This window comes from Coregonus lavaretus (assembly GCF_964263955.1).
Source record: "Coregonus lavaretus genome assembly, contig: HAP1_SCAFFOLD_3019, whole genome shotgun sequence".
NCBI classification, from domain to species: domain Eukaryota; kingdom Metazoa; phylum Chordata; class Actinopteri; order Salmoniformes; family Salmonidae; genus Coregonus; species Coregonus lavaretus.
Genome location: NW_028166107.1, coordinates 41,634 through 63,949, shown reverse-complemented (window position 1 = coordinate 63,949; position 22,316 = coordinate 41,634). Strand labels below are relative to the sequence as shown.

General features: G+C 45.2%; 1 protein-coding gene across 2 annotated transcripts; it reads left to right on the top strand.

Moving 5' to 3' along the window:
• Nucleotides 1-407: 407 nt before the first annotated feature.
• Nucleotides 408-21,550, top strand: LOC311114407 (E3 SUMO-protein ligase PIAS1-like). Of its 2 annotated transcripts, XR_014611102.1 has the most exons (14): nucleotides 408-475; nucleotides 775-1,174; nucleotides 1,404-1,488; nucleotides 1,894-1,941; nucleotides 3,663-3,753; nucleotides 7,947-8,081; nucleotides 8,472-8,577; nucleotides 9,377-9,450; nucleotides 9,682-9,842; nucleotides 18,574-18,683; nucleotides 18,981-19,170; nucleotides 19,444-19,621; nucleotides 20,277-21,195; nucleotides 21,301-21,550. XR_014611102.1 is itself a non-coding variant. In XM_084189665.1 (13 exons), the coding sequence occupies exons 2-13, from the start codon at nucleotides 778-780 to the stop codon at nucleotides 20,610-20,612; spliced, it is 1,911 nt and encodes a 636-aa protein (XP_084045791.1). In that variant the 5' UTR covers nucleotides 408-475; nucleotides 775-777; the 3' UTR covers nucleotides 20,613-21,550. The 2 variants fall into 2 exon arrangements, 1 of the variants encoding a protein (XP_084045791.1); XM_084189665.1 differs by having other exon boundaries at nucleotides 20,277-21,550.
• The last annotated feature ends 766 nt before the right edge of the window (nucleotides 21,551-22,316 follow it).

Below are 22,316 nucleotides of genomic sequence, written 5' to 3'. Positions count from 1 at the left end.
TCCCTCGATCCTGACTAGTCTCCCAGTCCCTGCCGCTGAAAAATATCCCCACAGCATGATGATGCTGCCATGCTTCACCGTAGGGATGGTGCCAGGTTTCCTCCAGACGTGACGCTTGGCGTTCAGGCCAAAGAGATCAATCTTGGTTTCATCAGACCAGAGAATCTCGTTTCTCATGGTCCTTCATGTCTTAAAGTAATGATGGAATGTCATTTCTCTTTGCTTATTTGAGCTGTTCTTGCCATAATATGGACTTGGTCTTTTACCAAATAGGGCTATCTTCTGTATACCCCCCCCCCCCCCTACATTGTAATAACACAACTGATTGGCTCAAATGCATTAAGATGGAAAGAAATTCCACAAATTAACTTTTTAAGAAGGCACACTTGTTAATTGAAATGCATTCCAGGTGACTACCTCATGAAGCTGGTTGAGAGAATACCAAGAGTGTGCAAAGCTGTCATCAAGGCAAAGGGTGGCTATGATTTGTTTAACACTTTTATTTGTTGTTTACATGATTCCATATGTGTTATTTCATAGTTTTGATGTCTTCACTATTATTCTACAATGTAGAACATACCCTTGAATGAGTAGGTGTGTCCAACATTTTGATTGGTAGTGTACATATGAAGTGGGTAAAACAGTATTTAAACATTATTTAAGTGGTTCTACTCATCCTATTATCCTCTGTGTTTGTAATACTGTGTAGTACTGTGTAGTACTGTGAAGTGCTAGTGCTGATTTGAATTGTATTTTTCTTCCCTCCTCCCAAAGCAAATGGTGATGAGCCTTCGTGTTTCAGAGCTACAAGTGTTACTAGGCTACGCAGGACGCAACAAGCACGGCCGCAAACACCAGCTGCTGACCAAAGCCTTACACCTCCTCAAGGCCGGCTGCAGCCCCGCTATCCAGATGAAGGTGAAGGAGCTCTACAGACGCCGCTTCCCCACCAAGATGGTGTCTCCGGTGGATCTGGCCCTGCCCAGTGTCCACTCCACCTCCAGCAGCCTGCCTGGAGGCCTCACCTCGCTGGGGTTTGACAACCACGGGTCCCCCTCGCCCCTCTCCCTGCCCGTCTCCCTGCTGGGCCTGCATCCCTTACACCCTGACGTAAAGCTCCAGAGGCTGCCCTTCTACGACATGCTGGATGAGCTCATCAAACCCACTAGCCTGGGTGAGCGGTGCATGTACCGAGTGTACAAAATATTAGGAACACCTTCCCATCTCTGATAACCCACCGCATAACCAGCATTGTAATGGCTGTAACTGAAGTTAATAGTCTAGTTTTCAGTTGTGAACGTCTCCATTTTCTACTGTCAGTGTTCTTTCTTGTGGGGGGGGGGGGGGGGGGGTAGGGTAGGTAGGTAGGTAGGGTGATCTAATTCCTTCTCTCTCGTCCTCAGCCTCGGACAACAGTCAGCGGTTTCAGGAGACGTGTTACGCCTTTGCGTTGACGCCCCAGCAGGTCCAGCAGATCAGCAGCTCCATGTAAGACTGAGAGGAGGAGGAGACTGACTGCTGTACATGGTGCCCCTGTCTAGACCACTAAAACACACCCAATCACTGAGAGAACGTTTTGCGTCGTCAGTGTCTCTCTCCTGCTGGCAGAAACAGGATGTGGCTGGTTTCAATTCATATACGCACTGGGCGTCGTTTTTCGATAGATGTGTACAAACAATACGGTTTTAATAAACTGCAAATCGATGCATGCAATACACATGATCCAATTGCGAGTCACGATATTTGGAACCTGCATTGGATAATGGATTAACAGATGCCTTCCCATCTATTTCTCATTTCTATGGTTATTTTTGCTCACTCACCATTTTGCTCGTGCAAAACATTGTCAGCTGACTTCTCACCTAAACCTTATGTCTGTCTGTCTGTTTACAGGGACATCTCTGGGACCAAGTGCGACTTTGCAGTCCAGGTTCAGTTAAGGTAGGTTCAGTTGTGGTCCTCTGTAGCTCAGCTGGTAGAGCACGGCGCTTGTAACGCCAGGGTAGTGGGTTCGATCCCCGGGACCACCCATACGTAAAAATGTATGCACACATGACTGTAAGTCGCTTTGGATAAAAGCGTCTGCTAAATGGCATATTATTATTATTATTAAGGTAGGCTCACCTGTCTTCATACAGGGCCTTCAGAAAGTGTTCACACCCCTTGACTTTTTCCACATTTTGTTGTTACAGCCTGATTTTTAAAATGGATTAAATTGAGATTTTTTTTGTCACTGGCCTTCACACAATATCCCATAATGTCAAAGTGGAATTATGTTTTTAGAAACTTTTGCAAATTATAAAAAAAAAAAAAAAAGATGAAATGTCTTGAGTCAATAAGTATTCAACCCCTTTGTTATGGCAAGCCTAAATAATAAAAGCAGACATTGAATATCCCTTTGAGCATGGTGAAGTTATTAATTACCCTTTGGATGGTGTATCAATACACCCAGTCACTACAAAGATACAGGCGTCCTTCCTAACTCAGTTGCCGATGAGGAAAGAAACCACTCAGGGATTTCGGCATGAGGCCAATGGTGACTTTAAAACGGTTACAGAATAAATCAAAAATCAAAAGCATCCTGTTTGCAACAAGGCACTAAAGTAATACTGCAAAAAATGTGGCAAAACAATGAAACTTTTTGTCATGAATACAAAGTGTTATGATTGGGGCAAATCCAATACAACACATTACTGAGTAACACTCTCCATATGTTCATGCATGGTGGTGGATGCATCATGTTATGGGTATGCTTGTAATCGTTAAGGACTGGCCAGTTTTTCAGGATAAAAAAATTAATGGAATGGAGCTAAGCGCAGACAAAATCCTAGAGGAAAACCTGGTTCAGTCTGCTTACCACCAGACACTGGGAGATGAATTCACCTTTCAGCAGGACAATAACCTAAAACACAAGGCCAAATCTACACTGGAGTTGCTTACCAAGAAGACGGGGAATGTTCCTGAGTGGCCTAGTTACAGTTTTGACTTAAATCTACTTGAAAATCTATGACAAGATTTGAAAAGGGTTGTCTAGCAATGATCAATAACCAATTTGACAGAGCTTGAAGAATTTTGAAAATAATAATGGGCAAATATTGCACAATCCAGGTGTGGAAAGAACTTAGATACTTACCCAGAAAGACAATATGACAAAGGTGCTTCTACAAAGTATTGACTCAGGGGTATATGGCGTTAGATGTAAATGAGATTTCTGTATTTCATTAGCAAAACATTTCGAAGCATGTTTTCACTTTGTCATTATGTGGGGGTATTGTGTGTAGATTGGGGGGGGGGGGGGGATTCCTCCATTTTGAATTCAGGCTGTAATACAACATAATGTGGAGTAAGTCAAGGGGTCTGAATACTTTCTGAAGACGCTGTATGGTGTTGTAACCTGCTCTTGTTTTCACTTCTTTTGACAATATGACTTGTTCACTAAGTAAAGTTGAGAAAAGCTACAAAGGGCTCATCTCCCAAAGACAGAAAATTTGATATTTTTTGGGAGATGCCATCACTCTTTTTTTTATTATTATTATTATAATTTTTTTATAAATCAGTTGTTTATTGATGTGTCTGTGGTTTGAATTGGTTATTAATCTCTGTGGTATTCCTATTGATTATTGCTCTCTGGTATTGGTTATTGATCTGTGGTCCTCTCCCAGGTTCTGTCTATCAGAGACAAGCTGTCCCCAGGAGGATCATTTCCCTTCTAACCTCTGTGTTAAAGTGAACAGCAAGCCCTGCAACCTCCCGGTGAGTCTGACAGCCAACTGCCGTTTTTATAGGGTGTCCAATCAAAAATGCATATTTTTTTTACCAATGGGTAAAATAATGTTCATTGTGTAGATAATCCTCGTAAGAAAACCAATGTCTCTGTCGTAATCCGTTCAGAAGTTTTTACGCTTGCAGGATGGCCAAAATTAGTTGCTGAATCAATGGATTCCTGTGGGGGGGAAAAAAGTGATACAAAAAATAAGGAAAAATAAAGATTTTACTGCGTCGCTGGATGACTGGCTGGGAAATGTCGACGGAGCACTGAGTGTACCGGAAGCTTTTTATTTTCAAAGCCTTTTTTTTTTTCCCAGCACGTCATGCAAATGTTGCATTTTGTGACCCATGGAAACATGCAAAATCCTCAAAGTTGCTGCGAGAAATCTGATCGCAGAGCTCGGTGTTTATTATCAGATGTATTAGGTTACGAAATCTGACTTTTTTTGGATATAACGTTAATGATATGGTAGAGGAAAAACTCCACTGAACGATTCAGAACATTAATTATCGTATTTGTCTTGGTAAAATATATTTTATAGCATAAATACGTGAAATTTCATAACTAATACCCTACTCATTAAACCATTTTGTTTCTCAATCCTGGTCCTGGGGACCTACAGGGTTGCACGTTTGTTTGTCTTTGTACTAACACACATTATTCCACTAATCACTGAACAAAAAATATAGACGCAACATGAAAAGTGTTGGTCCCATGTTTCATGAGCTGAAATAAAAGATCCCAGAAATGTTCCATACTCACAAAAAGCTTCTTTCTCTCAAATGTTGTGCACAAATTTGTTTACGTCCCTGTTAGTGAGCATTTCTCATTTTCCAAGATAATCCATCAACCATGACAGCTGTGGCATATCAAGAAGCTGATTAAACATCATGATCATTACACAGGGGCACCTTGTGCTGGGGACAATAAAAGGCCACTCTAAAATGTGCAGTTTTGTCACACAACACAATGCCACAGATGTCTCAAGTTTTGAGGGAGCGTGCAATTGGCATGCTGACTGCAGGAATGTCCACCAGAGATGTTGCTGAGAATTGAATGTTAATTTCTCTACCATAAGCCGCCTCCAACGTCGTTTTTAGATGTGTAACCACACCAGCCCAGGATCTCCACATCCGGCTTCTTCACCTGCGGGATTGTCTGAGACCAGCCACCCGGACAGCTGATCAAACTATGGGTTTGCATAACCAAAACAATTCTGCACAAACTGTCAGAAACTGTCTCTGGGAAGCTCATCTGCGTGCTCATCGTCCTCACCAGGGTCTTGACCTGACTGCAGTTCTGCGTCGTAAATGATTTCCGTGGGGAAATGCTCACCTTCGATGGCCACTGGCACACTGGAGTAGTGTGCTCTTCACGGATGAATCCCGGTTTCAACTGTACCGGGTAGATGGCAGACAGTGTGTATGGCGTCGTGTGTGCGTGGCGTTTGCTGATGTCAACGTTGTGAACCGAGTGCCCCATGGCGGGGTTATGGTATGGGCAGGCATAAGCTACGGACAACGAACACAATTTCATTTTATCGATTTGCAAATTGAATGCACAGAGATACAGTGACGAGATCCTGAGACCCATTGTCGTGCCATTCATCCGCCGCCATCACCTCATGTTTCAACATCATAATGCACGGCCCCATGTCGCAAGGATCTGTACACAATTCCTGGAAGCTGAAAATGTCCCAGTTCTTTCATGGCCTCCATACTCACCAGACATGTCACCCATTGAGCATGTTTGGGATGCTCTGGATCGACGTGTACAACAGCGTGTTCCAGTTCCTGCCAATATCCAGCCACTTCACACAGCCATTAAAGTGAGTGAGACACCACTGGTGACATCTTAAACAGCCACTACTCTTTATCTATCTTCTGAGTAAAAACTCCAAACACAATGCCCTTTACATGTGGCTGACTAGATAATTGTTAATGTAATGCCCTCCTCTAGAATGGTGTGGTGCAGTGGAGGCTGGTGGGAGGAGCTATAGGAGGACGGGCTCATTGTAATGGCTGGAATTTGATTTAATGGAACGATATCAAACGTATGGAAACCATACATACATACATACATACATACACTACATGACCAAAAGTATGTGAACACCTGCTAGTCGAACATCTCATTCCAAAATCATGGGCATTAATATGGAGTTGGTACCCCCCCTTTGCTGCTATAACAGCCTCCACTCTTCTGGGAAGGCTTTCCACTAGATGTTGGAACATTGCTGCGGGGATTTGCTTCCATTCAGCCACGAGCATTAGTGAGGTCGGGCACTGATGTTGGACGATTAGGCCTGGCTCGCAGTCGGCTTTCCAATTAATCCCAAAGGTGTTCAATGGGGTTGACGTCAGGGCTCTGTGCAGGCCAGTCAAGTTCTTCCACACCGATCTCGACAAACCATTTCTGTATGGACCTCGCTTTGTGCACGGGGGCATTGTCATGCTGAAACAGGATAGGGCCTTTCCCAAACTGTTGCCACAAAGTTGGAAGCACAGAATCTTGTAGAATGTCATTGTATGTTGTAGCATTAAGATTTCCCTCCACTGGAACTAAGGGGTCTAGCCCGAACCATGAAAAACAGCCCCAGACCATTCATTATTCCTCATCCATTTGGCACTATGCATTTGTCGGACTGCCAGATGGTGAAGCGTGATTCGTCACTTCGCGGCTGAGCCGTTGTTGCTTCTAGACGTTTCCACTTCACAATAACAGCACTTACAGTTGACCAGGGCAGCTCTAGCAAGGCAGAAATTTGAAAGGTGGCATCCAATGACGGTGCCACATTGAAAGTCACTGAGCTCTTCAGTAAGGCCATTCTACTGCCAATGTTTGTCTGTGGAGATTGCATGGCGGTGTGCTCGATTTCACACACCTGTCAGCAACGGGTGTGGCTGAAATAGCCGAATCCACTAATTTGAAGGGGTGTCCACATACCTTTGTGTGTATATATAGTGTACTTCAGTCTGAGACTGACGTTGTTTGTGGTGACGTCACAACGAGGGGGCGTTGTACAAAACAAAGTCATCAGCGATTGGATCATCTCTAACCAATCAGAGTATCAAAGCAAATGACGAATTGGTATCTGGGACCAATCAGAACCGTTAGAATTTGTTTGCATTCTAGGAAATGTGTCAGAGGTAATCAGATCCGGACTCGTTGCGGAGAAGAAACTATCGTCCGTGGGTGTGGCGTAGCGTTTGGCCGAAGCAAAGGAGTCTGGGTAGTCAGTCAAGTGTATGGCTGTTCGATGTGTCAACTTTACCCTTGAAACTCCCCCAGTCACTCAACCATTCAGCATATTTACATAATGTATGAAAAGCAGTGTGGGCTGACTGAGGTGGTCAAACGACATAGGAACTGTTGCTAAGGCCCTGCAAATGTTTTATCGTAAACACTGCCTGTGCCTGGATAAAGTATGATTAGGACACAATTGTTTTCCTGGTTAACAACATCTCTCTAAAGCCATTGACCCCTGGGGCAGCAGTGTGACAAGGAGACATGAAGACCTCTTGCCTGCTCCCCATTTATACCTTCAGGCCGCTCTTTCTTTATTAACAATAATAAATCAATACAAAGTTAAATGGGGAGCACAAGTATTCATAAGGAGTATATAGGGCCCCGTGTAGCTCAGTTGGTAGAGCATGGCGCTTGCAACACCAGGGTTGTGGGTTCGATTCCCACGGGGGGGGCAGTATGAAAATGTATGCACTCACTAACTGTAAGTCCCTCTGGATAAGAGTGTCTGCTAAAATGACTAAAATGTAAATGCAAGACGAGTGAGTGGGACAAAAATTCCATACGCCACGATCAACAGCCTGATCAACTTTATGCGAAGGAGCTGTGTCGTGCTGCATGGGGCAAATGGTGGGTATATTGGATGCTGGTTTTCTGATCCGCGCCCCTACTTGTTTTTGTTTTGTTATCTGTGACCAACAGATGCATATCTGTATTCCCAGTCATGTGAAATCCATAGATTAGGGCCTAATGAATTTATTTCAATTGACTGATTTCCTTCTATGAACTGTAACTCAGTTGCGTTTTTATATTTTTGTTCAGTGTATGTGATCCCTGTGGGACTTGAACACACTATTCTTGGCGTCGTTAGCCTCGCGTCCTGCTCTTACCAACTGACATTGACCCAGTTGTCTCACCTCTTCTTCCTCAGGGCTACCTTCCTCCAACCAAAAACGGAGTGGAACCCAAACGGCCGAGTCGGCCCATCAACATCACGTCACTGGTCAGACTGTCCACCACAGTGCCCAACACTATCGTGGTGTCATGGACCTCGGAGATAGGCAGGGTAAGGTATCTATCGTGGTGTCATGGACCTCGGAGATAGGCAGGTTTTTTTAGAATCGCGGTTGGAAAACTCCCGGAATCAGATAGGAATAAGCAAGAAATCCAGAATTCTCCAACCAGGATTTCTGGAAATTTGGGAACATGACCAGCATTTTGCAACCCTAAGGGTGGCTGGCTGGCTGACAAACTACTGAAATGGATGTCGGCAAAGACTGTTGGAAAAAGCTGTGGCTATTATATGGAGATATAGCCCATGTATTATGTGGTTGCCGCTGTGAAGCCACAAAGCATGGATAGTGTTAGTCTGTTCCGTCTATTCCATTGTATGGTTTTGTGTCATCGTGGTTCGTTGTGATAACCTCTGTCCTGTTGTGTGTCTCTCTCCTCCCAGAGTTTCTCCATGGCACTATACCTGGTGAGACAGCAGACATCCACCACCCTGCTACAGAGACTACGGGCCAAAGGCATCCGGAACCCAGACCACTCCAGAGCTCTCAGTAGGTGGTGCCGCCGGGCCTGGACCCACATCTGTTGGTACTGTAAAACCCAAGTCCCTAATGGCCGTAGGAGCTGGCTCTCAGTAGGTGGCGCTCTGGTTATTAGATGGTGCTGCCGGGCCTGGTCCCAGATCTGTTGGTACTGTAAACCCAAGTCCTTAATGGCCATAGGAGTTGGCTCAACAGCACCAGGATAGGGGAGTGGAATGGGAGAATGTCATCTTTATTGGTGGCATCCAGCTCATTATGTTCTGTGTGTTGTGTCTCTCTCCACAGTCAAAGAGAAGTTAACACCAGAGGCTGACAGTCAGATTGTGTTGTGTCTCTCTCCACAGTCAAAGAGAAGTTAACACCAGAGGTTGACAGTCAGATTGTGTTGTCTCTCTCCACAGTCAAAGAGAAGTTAACACCAGAGGCTGACAGTCAGATTGTGTTGTCTCTCTCCACAGTCAAAGAGAAGTTAACACCAGAGGCTGACAGTCAGATTGTGTTGTGTCTCTCCACAGTCAAAGAGAAGTTAACACCAGAGGCTGACAGTCAGATTGTGTTGTGTCTCTCTCCACAGTCAAAGAGAAGTTAACACCAGAGGCTGACAGTCAGATTGTGTTGTCTCTCTCCACAGTCAAAGAGAAGTTAACACCAGAGGCTGACAGTCAGATTGTGTTGTGTCTCTCTCCACAGTCAAAGAGAAGTTAACACCAGAGGCTGACAGTCAGATTGTGTTGTGTCTCTCTCCACAGTCAAAGAGAAGTTAACACCAGAGGCTGACAGTCAGATTGTGTTGTGTCTCTCTCCACAGTCAAAGAGAAGCTGACAGCAGACCCTGATAGTGAGATTGCAACCACCAGTCTACGAGTCTCTCTTCTCTGTCCGGTACATACACTTATTTACATTTTTAGTCATTTAGCAGACGTTCTTAATCAGATTGACTTACAATCAATCAGTGCATTCAACTTGGATAAAGTAGGTACAGATTTGTAGATGTAACACATCACAATCATTGCAAAATGTCTCATCCTACTTGGGTGGCTTAGTTAAATGTCCTTCTCAGTCCTCATGATGTTGTTGTGTATTCATCTTTCTGTTTCCTATGTGTTTGTCTAGCTGGGGAAGATGCGTCTGATGATCCCGTGCAGAGCGTTGACGTGTTCCCACCTCCAGTGTTTCGACGCTACGCTTTACATCCAGATGAATGAGAAGAAACCCACATGGGTGTGTCCTGTCTGTGATCAGAAGGCCCCGTACCAACACCTCATCATCGACGGGTTAGTTCTGCTGCTGCACCTCTCGCTCTCTCTCCCCCCACCCTTTCACCTCTCTCTCTCCCCCCACCCTTTCACATCTCTCTCTCCCCCCACCCTTTCACCTCTCTCTCACCTCCTCTCTTTCACCTCTTTCTCTCTCTCTCTCCCCCCTCTTTCACCTCTCTCACCCTCTCTCTCCCCCTCTTTCATCTCTCTCTCTCCCCCATCTTTCACCTCTCTCTCTCTCTCTCTCTCTCACTCTCTCTCTCTCTGGGACATTCCACCAATTCAGTGCATTTTGAGGAGTGTAACTCGGTCCAAATTTTTGTTTTGATGTCACCTAATTTTAACGTTCTGTCATAAAGAGCACATGTTCAACTTCATATTAAAGAGATTCTCCAGTACTTTTGTATACTTTTCAGCCAGTAGTTCTGGAAGAAGAGTCCACGAGCCAAAAGTGGTCGCCGACAATTGTGTTCTACGTCATTTTATATTTACATTTTAGTAATTTAGCAGACGCTCTTATCCAGAGCGCCTTACAGTAGTGAATGCATACATTGTTTTTACTTTTTCATACTGGTCTCCCGTAGGAATCGAACCACAACCCTGGTATTGCAAGCCCCATGCTCTACTAGCTGAGCTACACGTCACATTTGTATTTGTATTTATTAAGGATCCCCATTAGTTCCTGCCAAGGCAGCAGCTACTCTTCCTGGGGTTTATTATGGATCCCCATTAGTTCCTGCCAAGGCAGCAGCTACTCTTCCTGGGGTTTATTATGGATCCCCATTAGTTCCTGCCAAGGCAGCGGCTACTCTTCCTGGGGTTTATTATGGATCCCCATTAGTTCCTGCCAAGGCAGCAGCTACTCTTCCTGGGGTTTATTATGGATCCCCATTAGTTCCTGCCAAGGCAGCGGCTACTCTTCCTGGGGTTTATTATGGATCCCCATTAGTTCCTGCCAAGGCAGCGGCTACTCTTCCTGGGGTCCTGCAACATTAAGGCAGTTATATACAATTTAAAATATTACATGACATTACATTTCATAACATATTTGACAACACATTTAGTGTGTTCCCTCAGGCCACTAGTCTACTACCACATATTTACAATACAACATCCATGTGTACGTGTGTGTAGAGTGAGTGTCTTTATGTATGTGTGAATGTACCTGTGTGTGTGTGTGTGTGTCTTCACAGTCCCCGCTGTTCCATAAGGTGTATTTTTACCTGTTGTTTTAAATCTGATTCTACTGCTGGCATCAGTTACTTGATGTGGAATAGAGTTCCATGTAGTCATGGCTCTATGTAGTACTGTGCGCCTCCCATAGTCCGTTCTGGACTTGGGGATTGTGAAGAGACCTCTGGTGGCATGTCTTGTGGGGTATGCATGGGTGTCCGAGCTGTGTGCCGGGATTTCAGACAGACAGCTCGGTACATTCAGCTCGTCAACCTCTCACAAAAACAAGCAGTGATGAAGTCAATCTCTCTTCCACTCTGAGCCAGGAGAGACTGACATGCATGTCATCAATGTTAGCTCTCCATGTGCTTTTAAGGGCCAGCCGTGCTGCCCAGTTCTGAGCCAACTGCAATTTTCCCAAGTCCCTCTTTGTGGCACCTGACCACACGACTGACCAGTAGTCCAGGTGTGACAAAACTAGGGCCTGTAGGACCTGCCTTGTTGATAGTGCTGTTAAGAAGGTAGAGCAGCGCTTTATTATGGACAGACTTCTCCCCATCCTAGCTACTGTTGTATCAATACGCTTTGACCATGACAGTTTACAATCCAGGGTTCCTCAACTTGCTCAATTTCCACATTATTCATTACGAGATTTAGTTGAAGCTTAGGGTTTAGTGAATGATTTGACCCAAATACAATGCTTTTAGTTTTGGAAATATTCAGGACTTGCCACCCATTCTGAAACTAACTGCAGCTCTTTGTTAAGTGTTGCAGTCATTTCAGTCACTGTAGTAGCTGACGTGTATAGTGTTGAGTCATCTGCATACGTAGACACACTGGGTTTAGTCAAAGCCAGTGGCATGTCGTTAGTAAAGATGGAAAAAAGCAAAAGTAAAGGGCCTAGACAGCTGCCCTGGGGAATTCCTGATTCTACCTGGATTATGTTTGAGAGGCTTCCATTAAAGAACACCCTCTGTGTTCTGTTAGACAGGTAACTCTTTATCCACAATATAGCGGGGGGGGGGGGGGGGGTGTAAAGCCATAACACAGGTTTTTCCAGAAGCAGACTATGATCGATAATGTCAAAAGCCGCACTGAAGTCTAACAAAACAGCCCCCACAATCTTTTTATGATCAATTTCTCTCAGCTAATCATCAGTCATTTGTGTAAGTGCTGTGCTTGTTGAATGTCCTTCTCTATAAGCATGCTGAAAGTTTGTCAATTTGTTTACTGTAAAATAGCATTTTATCTGGTCAAACACAATTTTTTCCAATAGTTTACTAAGGGTTGGTAACAGGCTGATTGGTCGGCTATTTGAGCCAGTTAAGGAGGCTTTACTATTCTTAGGTAGCGGAATGACTTTTGCTTCCCTCCAGGCCTGAGGGCACACACTTTCTAGTAGGCTTAAATTGAAGATATTGCAAATAGGAGTGGCAATATCGTCCGCTATTATCCTCATTACATTTCTGTCCAAGTTGTCAGACCCCGGTGGCTTGTCATTGTTGATCGACAATAATATATTTTTCACCTCTTCCACAGTCACTTTACGGAATTCAAAATTACAATGCTTGTCTTTCATAATTTGGTCAGATATACAGTGGGGGAAAAAAGTATTTAGTCAGCCACCAATTGTGCAAGTTCTCCCACTTAAAAAGATGAGAGAGGCCTGTAATTTTCATCATAGGTACACGTCTACTATGACAGACAAAATGAGAAAAGAAAAATCACAGAAAAGGTTTTCACACACTGTTGCTGGTATTTTGGCCCATTCCTCCATGCAGATCTCCTCTAGAGCAGTGATGTTTTGGGGCTGTCGCTGGGCAACACAGACTTTCAACTCCCTCCAAAGATTTTCTATGGGGTTGAGATCTGGAGACTGGCTAGGCCACTCCAGGACCTTGAAATGCTTCTTACGAAGCCACTCCTTCGTTGCCCGGGCGGTGTGTTTGGGATCATTGTCATGCTGAAAGACCCAGCCACGTTTCATCTTCAATGCCCTTAATGATGGAAGGAGGTTTTCACTCAAAATCTCACGATACATGGCCCCATTCATTCTTTCCTTTACACGGATCAGTCGTCCTGGTCCCTTTGCAGAAAAACAGCCCAAAGCATGATGTTTCCACCCCCATGCTTCACAGTAGGTATGGTGTTCTTTGGATGCAACTCAGCATTATTTGTCCTCCAAACACGACGAGTTGAGTTTTTACCAAAAAGTTCTATTTTGGTTTCATCTGACCATATGACATTCTCCCAATCCTCTTCTGGATCATCCAAATGCACTCTAGCAAACTTCAGACGGGCCTGGACATGTACTGGCTTAAGCAGGGGGACACGTCTGGCACTGCAGGATTTGAGTCCCTGGCGGCGTAGTGTGTTACTGATGGTAGGCTTTGTTACTTTGGTCCCAGCTCTCTGCAGGTCATTCACTAGGTCCCCCCGTGTGGTTCTGGGATTTTTGCTCACCGTTCTTGTGATCATTTTGACCCCACGGGGTGAGATCTTGCGTGGAGCCCCAGATCGAGGGAGATTATCAGTGGTCTTGTATGTCTTCCATTTCCTAATAATTGCTCCCACAGTTGATTTCTTCAAACCAAGCTGCTTACGTATTGCAGATTCAGTCTTCCCAGCCTGGTGCAGGTCTACAATTTTGTTTCTGGTGTCCTTTGACAGCTCTTTGGTCTTGGCCATAGTGGAGTTTGGAGTGTGACTGTTTGAGGTTGTGGACAGGTGTCTTTTATACTGATAACAAGTTCAAACAGGTGCCATTAATACAGGTAACGAGTGGAGGACAGAGGAGCCTCTTAAAGAAGAAGTTACAGGTCTGTGAGAGCCAGAAATCTTGCTTGTTTGTAGGTGACCAAATACTTATTTTCCACCATATTTTGCAAATAAATTCATTAAAAATCCTACAATGTGATTTTCTGGAGAAAAAATTCTCAATTTGTCTGTCATAGTTGACGTGTACCTATGATGAAAATTGCAGGCCTCTCTCATCTTTTTAAGTGGGAGATCTTGCACAATTGGTGGCTGACTAAATACTTTTTTCCCCCACTGTACTTGGATGTGTAGTGTCAGCGTTTGTTGCTGGCATGTCATGCCTACGTTTGCTAATCTTGACAATGAAAAAAGTATTAAAGTAGTTAATAATGGTCATATGTGTGCACCATGTCATTGCTCTCTCTCTCTCTCTCTCTGCTGTGTGTGATTCTTGCTAGCTGTCACTCAAATGGCGAGGGGCTGAAGCTCATTAGCTGTCACTCGAATTGCTAGGGGGCTGGCCCACGTGGGGGGAAATGGTACCGCACAACTTCCAGTAAACAATTGCCTTCAAATTGTTTACTGGATTTAGTGGCTAATTGAGGTAAGACAGTAATTCTGCTCATAGATGATGCCATAAATCCCCTTGTGACAGGGGGAATGGAAGCTTGTTGTGTGCAACAGGAAGTGGCAGTCTAATGCAAGCTTCACAAAAAAAAAATGAAATTGTTACAACATTTCTAACCTGTATTCACCTATGGGTGAAAGGGTTGACGTGTTATGCTCGACCCAGTCAAGTTTTCCATCACAAAACACCAGAACATTTCCGAAAACATTAGAACCAGCTCACCTACTACCTTTTCTAGACCACCTTTACTCCACACACAGAGACGCATACAAAGCTCTCCCTCCCCCTCCATTTGGCAAATCTGACCATAACTCTATCCTCCTGATTCCTGCTTATAAGCAAAAACTAAAGCAGGAAGCACCAGTGACTCGGTTAATAAAAAAGTGGTCAGATGACGCAGATGCTAAGCTACAGGACTGTTTTGCTAGCACAGACTGGAACATGTTCCGGGATTCTTCAGACAGCATTGAGGAGTACACCACATCAGTCACTGGCTTCATCAATAAGTGCATCGATGATGTCGTCCCCACAGTGACCGTACGTACATACCCCAACCAGAAGCCATGGATTACAGGAAACATCCGCACTGAGCTAAAGGGTAGAGCTGCCGCTTTCAAGGAACGGGACTCTAACCCGGACGCTTATAAGAAATCCCGCTATGACCTCCGACGAACCATCAAACAGGCAAAGAGTCAATACAGGACTAAGATTGAATCGTACTACACTGGCTCTGACGCTCGTCGGATGTGGCAGGGCTTGAAAACTATTACAGACTACAAAGGGAAGCACAGCCGCGAGCTGCCCAGTGACACAAGCCTACCAGACGAGCTAAACCACTTCTATGCTCGCTTCGAGGCAAGCAACACTGAAGCATGCATGAGAGCACCAGCTGTTCCGGATGACTATGTGATCACGCTCTCCGTAGCCGATGTGAGTAAGACTTTTAAGCAGGTCAACATTCACAAGGCCGCAGGGCCAGACGGTTTACCAGGACGTGTACTCCGAGCATGTGCTGACCAACTGGCAAGTGTCTTCACTGACATTTTCAACATGTCCCTGACTGAGTCTGTAATACCAACATGTTTCAAGCAGACCACCATAGTCCCCGTGCCCAAGGACTCTAAGATAACCTGCCTAAATGACTACCGACCCGTAGCACTGACGTCTGTAGCCATGAAGTGCTTTGAAAGGCTGGTCATGGCTCACATCAACAGCATTATCCCAGAAACCCTAGACCCACTCAAATTTGCATACCGCCCCAACAGATCCACAGATGATGCAATCTCTATTGCACTCCACACTGCCCTTTCCCACCTGGACAAGAGGAACACATACGTGAGAATGCTATTCATTGACTACAGCTCAGCATTCAACACCATAGTGCCCTCTAAGCTCATCACTAAGCTAAGGATCCTGGGACTAAACACCTCCCTCTGCAACTGGATCCTGGACTTCCTGACGGGCCGCCCCCAGGTGGTAAGGGTAGGTAACAACACATCTGCCACACTGATCCTCAACACGGGGGCCCCTCAGGGGTGCGTGCTCAGTCCCCTCCTGTACTCTCTGTTCACCCATGACTGCATGGCCAGGCACGACTCCAACACCATCATTAAGTTTGCCGACGACACAACAGTGGTAGGCCTGATCACCGACAACGATGAGACAGCCTATAGGGAGGAGGTCAGAGATCTGGCCGTGTGGTGCCAGGACAACAACCTCTCCCTCAACGTGACCAAGACAAAGGAGATGATTGTGGACTACAGGAAAAAAAAGAGGACTGAGCACGCCCCCATTCTCATCGACGGGGCTGTAGTGGAACAGGTTGAGAGCTTCAAGTTCCTTGGTGTCCACATCACCAACGAACTATCATGGTCCAAACACACCAAGACAGTCGTGAAGAGGGCACGACAAAGCCTATTCCCCCTCAGGAGACTGAAAAGATTTGGCATGGGTCCTCAGATCCTCAAAAAATTCTACAGCTGCACCATCGAGAGCATCCTGACTGGTTGCATCACCGCCTGGTATGGCAACTGCTTGGCCTCCGACCGCAAGGCACTACAGAGGGTAGTGCGTACGGCCCAGTACATCACTGGGGCAAAGCTTCCTGCCATCCAGGACCTCTATACCAGGCGGTGTCAGAGGAAGGCCCTCAAAATTGTCAAAGACTCCAGCCACCCTAGTCATAGACTGTTCTCTCTGCTACCGCACGGCAAGCGGTACCAGAGTGCCAAGTCTAGGTCCAAAAGACTTCTCAACAGCTTCTACCCCCAAGCCATAAGACTCCTGAACAGCTAATCATGGCTACCCGGACTATTTGCACTGCCCCCCCACCCCATCCTTTTTACGCTGCTGCTACTCTGTTAAGTATTTATGCATAGTCACTTTAACTCTACCCACATGTACATATTACCTCAACTACCTCAACTAGCCGGTGCCCCCGCACATTGACTCTGCAACGGTACCCCCCTGTATATATAGCCTCCCTACTGTCACTTTATTTTACTTCTGCTCTTTTTTTTCTCAACACTTTTTTTTTGATGGTGTTTTATTTTTACTTTTTTTATTTAAAATAAATGCACTGTTGGTTAAGGGCTGTAAGTAAGCATTTCACTGTAATGTCTGCACCTGTTGTATTCGGCGCATGTGACCAATAAAATTTGATTTGATTTGATTCTCTATGATTTGACTATAATGCCTTGTTCACACTGCAGGCCTTAATGCTCAAATCAGTTTTTTGGGTTTTTCAATCCGTTTTGGAATACTGACTGTCCACACAGCAAGTTGCAAGTGACCAAATCGGATTCGTGTGTTCACACGGCAGTCATTTGCTGACATGGCTACGGTAGTTGTCATAGTAATGACGGGTGTGCATTGGTGATGGTCGTGCTTCCCATCACTCAGAAGTTATGTAGCAAGCTAAGGTGAAGACGCCTGCCATGGACGTTTCCCAGTTGCTTTGAATGTTCAAAATCACAGTGTAAGAACACATTTTTAAAGCCTCAAAAGGATAAGATGATCCAACTTTCAAAACGTGTCCTTTTCGGCTAGCCACAGCAGTCAACTAGCTAGCTTGGTGGCTGTTTAGCTTTCTAGCACATTCACAAACAATTAACAAGCTAGTTAGCAACCGCACGTTCTTGGCAAACTGTCAACCAAGTAGCTAGCAAGCAACAAGACATGGGGAATAACAGTCTAAAAACAAATAAATCAGATTTCACCATTCTGAGTCACATGGCCAGGAATCACATTTGTATCCGATTTCAAACCACCTGCGTGAAATGTGGCTGGAAATATCCTATTCCTTGTTCTTTTTTGGCTGTTCAGACTGCGGGAAAAAGAACTGATTTCAAATCAATTAATAAAAATTTTGACATGCGTTTTTCTGGATTTTTGTTGTTGTTATTCTGTCTCTCACTGTTCAAATAAACCTACCATTAAAATTATAGACTGATCATTTCTTTGTCAGTGGGCAAACGTACAAAATCAGCAGGGGATCAAATACTTTTTTCCCCCCCTCACTGTAGGGTTTGAGTCACTTCAATCTGCCAATGTGAACAAGGCTTTATATTTTCAACGTTTGTTTCGAAATAAATATTTTAAAAATTATACTTTCACAATAATACAATTATTATAATAATAATAATAACAAAACAGGGGTTGACCTTAAAATGAGGGACATACGTAAATCAATCACTAATCAATCACATGAAATAAATAATCTTCAGAGATGACTGTCAAAAGCAACTAAAACTAAACTAACTAAAATAGCTAGGGCTTTACAATGATGGTGAAACTTCGAGACATTTTTCCATGTCAAAATGCAGCATTTTGGCACTTTAACAAGCCTTTAGTCATATTAAAAATCATATTTATTGAGTTCTGTGTTTTTATTGAAATATGTGTTCAATATTTAAAGGCACTTCGTTTAATATAACAGGCTTTTTAAAATTCAAAATTGATGCCCAAGTTCTACAAAAAAATATCAAAAGGGACCCAAATCTTTTTGTGGAACGATCTCTCGGTCCGCTCACTCTCACCTCTTTTTTTTTTTTTCTTTCTGTCTCTTGCTCTCTCTGACAGGGATACCACAAACAAACACATTAGTTTTATCCTATCATTATATATATAGCAGTATAGTAGCACACACTATTTCTAAACACCCCTCCCTCCCTGTGTGGGTCTCTTTAGGTTGTTCATGGAGATCCTGAACAGCTGTGAGGACTGTGATGAGATCCAGTTTAAGGAGGATGGAAACTGGTATCCAATGAGGTCAAAGAAGGTCACAGAGGTGTCTGATGGTAAGTGGCCAGTAGTTCCCAGACCTCTCCCTCGGGGGACCCTTCAGACCTTTCACGGTGTTGTTCTAGCCCTAAATTAGGTCACCCGATTGACCTAGTCAAGGGCTTGATATTTAGTTGAATCAGGTGTGCTAGATGTGGCATAGTCCAAATACAGTACTGGTGGCTCTCCAGGAACAGTTTTGAGGACCACTGCCCTAGTTTCAAAGCACTTGGAAGTATCATAGCACTCAATGCGTGCACACGGCCTTTGTGTTTATTGATAGACGGATTGATAGAACTCTTCACTCTCTGTAGACTCGTGTCGGACAGTAGAATCGGAGCACCACAGGAACGGCTCCTCCCACAGCAGTAGCAGTAAGGTGGTGGTGATCGATCTGACTCTGGACAGCTCTTCAGACGATGACCCGGATGATGAACCTCCTCTCAAGAGACCCTGTCCCTCCTCCTCCTCCCTGTCCCCTGCCTCGCCGCCTATCAGCAAGGGGTACGTCACCTCCTCTGATGTCATATCCTGCTGTTGTGCCTTTTGAGCAAGGCACTTAACCCCTAAACTGTTCCAGGAGCGTTGTGTTATGGCTAGCCCTGTTTTATAACCTGTTTGTTATGGCTAGCCCTGTTTTATAACCTGTGTGTTATGGCTAGCCCTGTTTCATAACCTGTGTGTTTTTGAGGAGTTGGGATAAATTGAGAACACACTAATTTCTGTCGGACATTCGTGGACATTGTTCAGTACGTAATCTTCATCTTCTCCCTACAGTGTTTTGAACCTCCGTAGCCAGGTGTCTCCGGTGGCCAGAGCTCCCAGCATGCCTCCTGTTGAGACCAGCTACATCCCCCCTCCTCCCCCCCTCATACAGGATTACAGCCACTACTACCACACCCCCAGCGACCTGGACCTCAACTTCTTCTCCTTCCTCCAGGGAGACAACCATCAGGTAATGACTTCACAGAGTAGAACCAGACAAAACACAGGGTTACAATCATCATAGAAGTAGCATCACCCACTGCTTTTAGAGACGTTTCTAGAGCCAGTCTGGTTCCACCCGGTACTGCCAGTCTGGTTCCACCCGGTACAGCCAGTCTGGTTCCACCCGGTACAGCCAGTCTGGTTCCACCCGGTACAGCCAGTCTGGTTCCACCCGGTACAGCCAGTCTGGTTCCACCCGGTACTGCCAGTCTGGTTCCACCCGGTACTGCCAGTCTGGTTCCACCCGGTACAGCCAGTCTGGTTCCACCCGGTACAGCCAGTCTGGTTCCACCCGGTACAGCCAGTCTGGTTCCACCCGGTACAGCCAGTCTGGTTCCACCCGGTACAGCCAGTCTGGTTCCACCCGGTACAGCCAGTCTGGTTCCACCCGGTACTGCCAGTCTGGTTCCACCCGGTACAGCCAGTCTGGTTCCACCCGGTACAGCCAGTCTGGTTCCACCCGGTACTGCCAGTCTGGTTCCACCCGGTACAGCCAGTCTGGTTTCTTCTCTGGAGCTCTTCTTTTTTTTTTTTTTTTTTACATCATTGTGCTTCTGCTGGTTTGGGTCCATGTTACTGTAATGCATTGATTTGAGCCTCCCTCCTCTCTCTCCTGTCTGTAGCATTACAACATGGTGATGGCTGCAGCAGCGGCGGCCTCGGCCTCCGATGACCACGACTTGCTCCTGAACCGCTTCCTGCCCTATAGCTCCTCCCAGATGTTCCTGGACCAACCAGGGACCACTGGGGGCGGGAGCAGCGCCCTGGGAGCAGCCAATGGGAACAGCAACAGCGGCAGCAGCTCCAGTCTGGTGTCATCAAGTAGTTTGAGAGAAAGGGACCGAGACAGAGACAGGGACAGAGACCGAGACAGAGACAGGGACAGCCACTCTAGCAGGTCGAATGCAGCTGCAGCGGTCATGTATGGCTCCATCCCAGACGTGATCTCATTAGACTGAAGCGAGGGGGATCTATCCATACAGAACTGGAAAAACAACTTGAGGGAGAAAATATAAAACAGAAGGGTTTTTTTTGTAAATAGAAGAAAAACAAAGGGAACAGTGCTATGTACTGAGAGGAAAATATATATTTTACATGTTCTGGTTAGAAACCTTAAAACAGGATGCTGCCAGAATCCTGCTGACGATGATGAGAAACTTCAGTAGATTTTTTTTTTTTCTGTGGATACTGAAGATTTTTTAAAACGGCCTCTTTCTTCACGTGCTCCTCCTTTTGATTATATTACCTTTTGTACTTTTAGTTTTTACCGTTTTATTTCAATATTCCATGTTCGACGGCATTATTTCTCTCAACATGTTTTGACTGCGCTTCGACGCGAAAAGAGGATCTGTCCGTTTGTTTTATCACTGTAGATTATATTTTCTTTCAAACATTAATTCATACTGTGGTCAATAATATTGTATTTAATTATTTTCAAGGTATTATTTATGATCAATGTGTGCTGTTTTTAAAAGCATTCCTTATTCTCTCCCCCCCCCCCCCCCCCCGCTGCATGTTATTGTTGCCACTAGGAATACACTGGCTAGCCTGGGTACCAGTCTGTTTGTGCCGTCATTCCACTCCTCGTCATCACCAAACAATAAGTGTTGAGGAGTGGAAGGATGGCACAAACTGACTGGTACCCAGGCTATACACAGGCCGGTTATAGATCCACTACTGTGGTTGCTCTGGGTTCTACTCCTCTCATCTCTTTTATTTAACGGAGGAAACCTCATTTTCCTGCAGTGTCCATCCTTTAGTTGTAAAATAGTGATGAAATAGCTGCCATAAACACCTAGAGAAAAGGTACATTTTGTGGGGAAGGGAGGAAACACAGTGATCCTGTCTATTGGTATGGTGCCTTTTTATATTAAATGTAAGCACATCTTTTCATGCAGGGTGCATCTTCGACTCATTCTTTCTCACAATTCACAAACGTATTTTTGAATGAAACAGAGACTTTAAATGCTTAGCTTTGCATGTGTAGCAGATGGAGATCTGTAAAAAAACTCACTCCTCAGCCTGAAGTGTCTCCACTTGCGCTGCCGATTTTAGCTAGCTTTTCTGTAGCACGACTGGGTAAGACGCTTCAGGAGGGAGTCACGTGTGTTTGCGAGGCAGAGGTCCTGGGTTCGAGCCCCGTTGTGAGCCGACTCAAGAGGAAATGGGACTCTCTAAGCAAGCGGCTTGACGTCCTTTACACATGCCTGCTATCTCTGTCTCACTGTCTTTTTTCCTCTTGTGTTCTGTCACCTCAGTGGATCTGTAACCACCCTGCTTATGGTCTGATGAGGTTGTCGCTGTTGCTCAGTGTGAATGCTGAATACCTGATGGCAGCGTCGTATGTCTGATCCGTACTGTGCTGGCTCGGATATATTTTCACATTGTCCGTTTTCAGCAACTATGGTGGATGTGGAACCAGGCGAGCCCAGTAGAGCTTGGCTTCCCTTCCTGTGTCAGTTCTGGTGGTCCCCTCTTCCCTTCCTGTGTAAGTTCTGGTGGTCCCCTCTTCCCTTCCTGTGTAAGTTCTGGTGGTCCCCTCTTCCCTTCCTGTGTAAGTTCTGGTGGTCCCCTCTTCCCTTCCTGTGTAAGTTCTGGTGGTCCCCTCTTCCCTTCCTGTGTAAGTTCTGGTGGTCCCCTCTCCCCTTCCTGTGTAAGTTCTG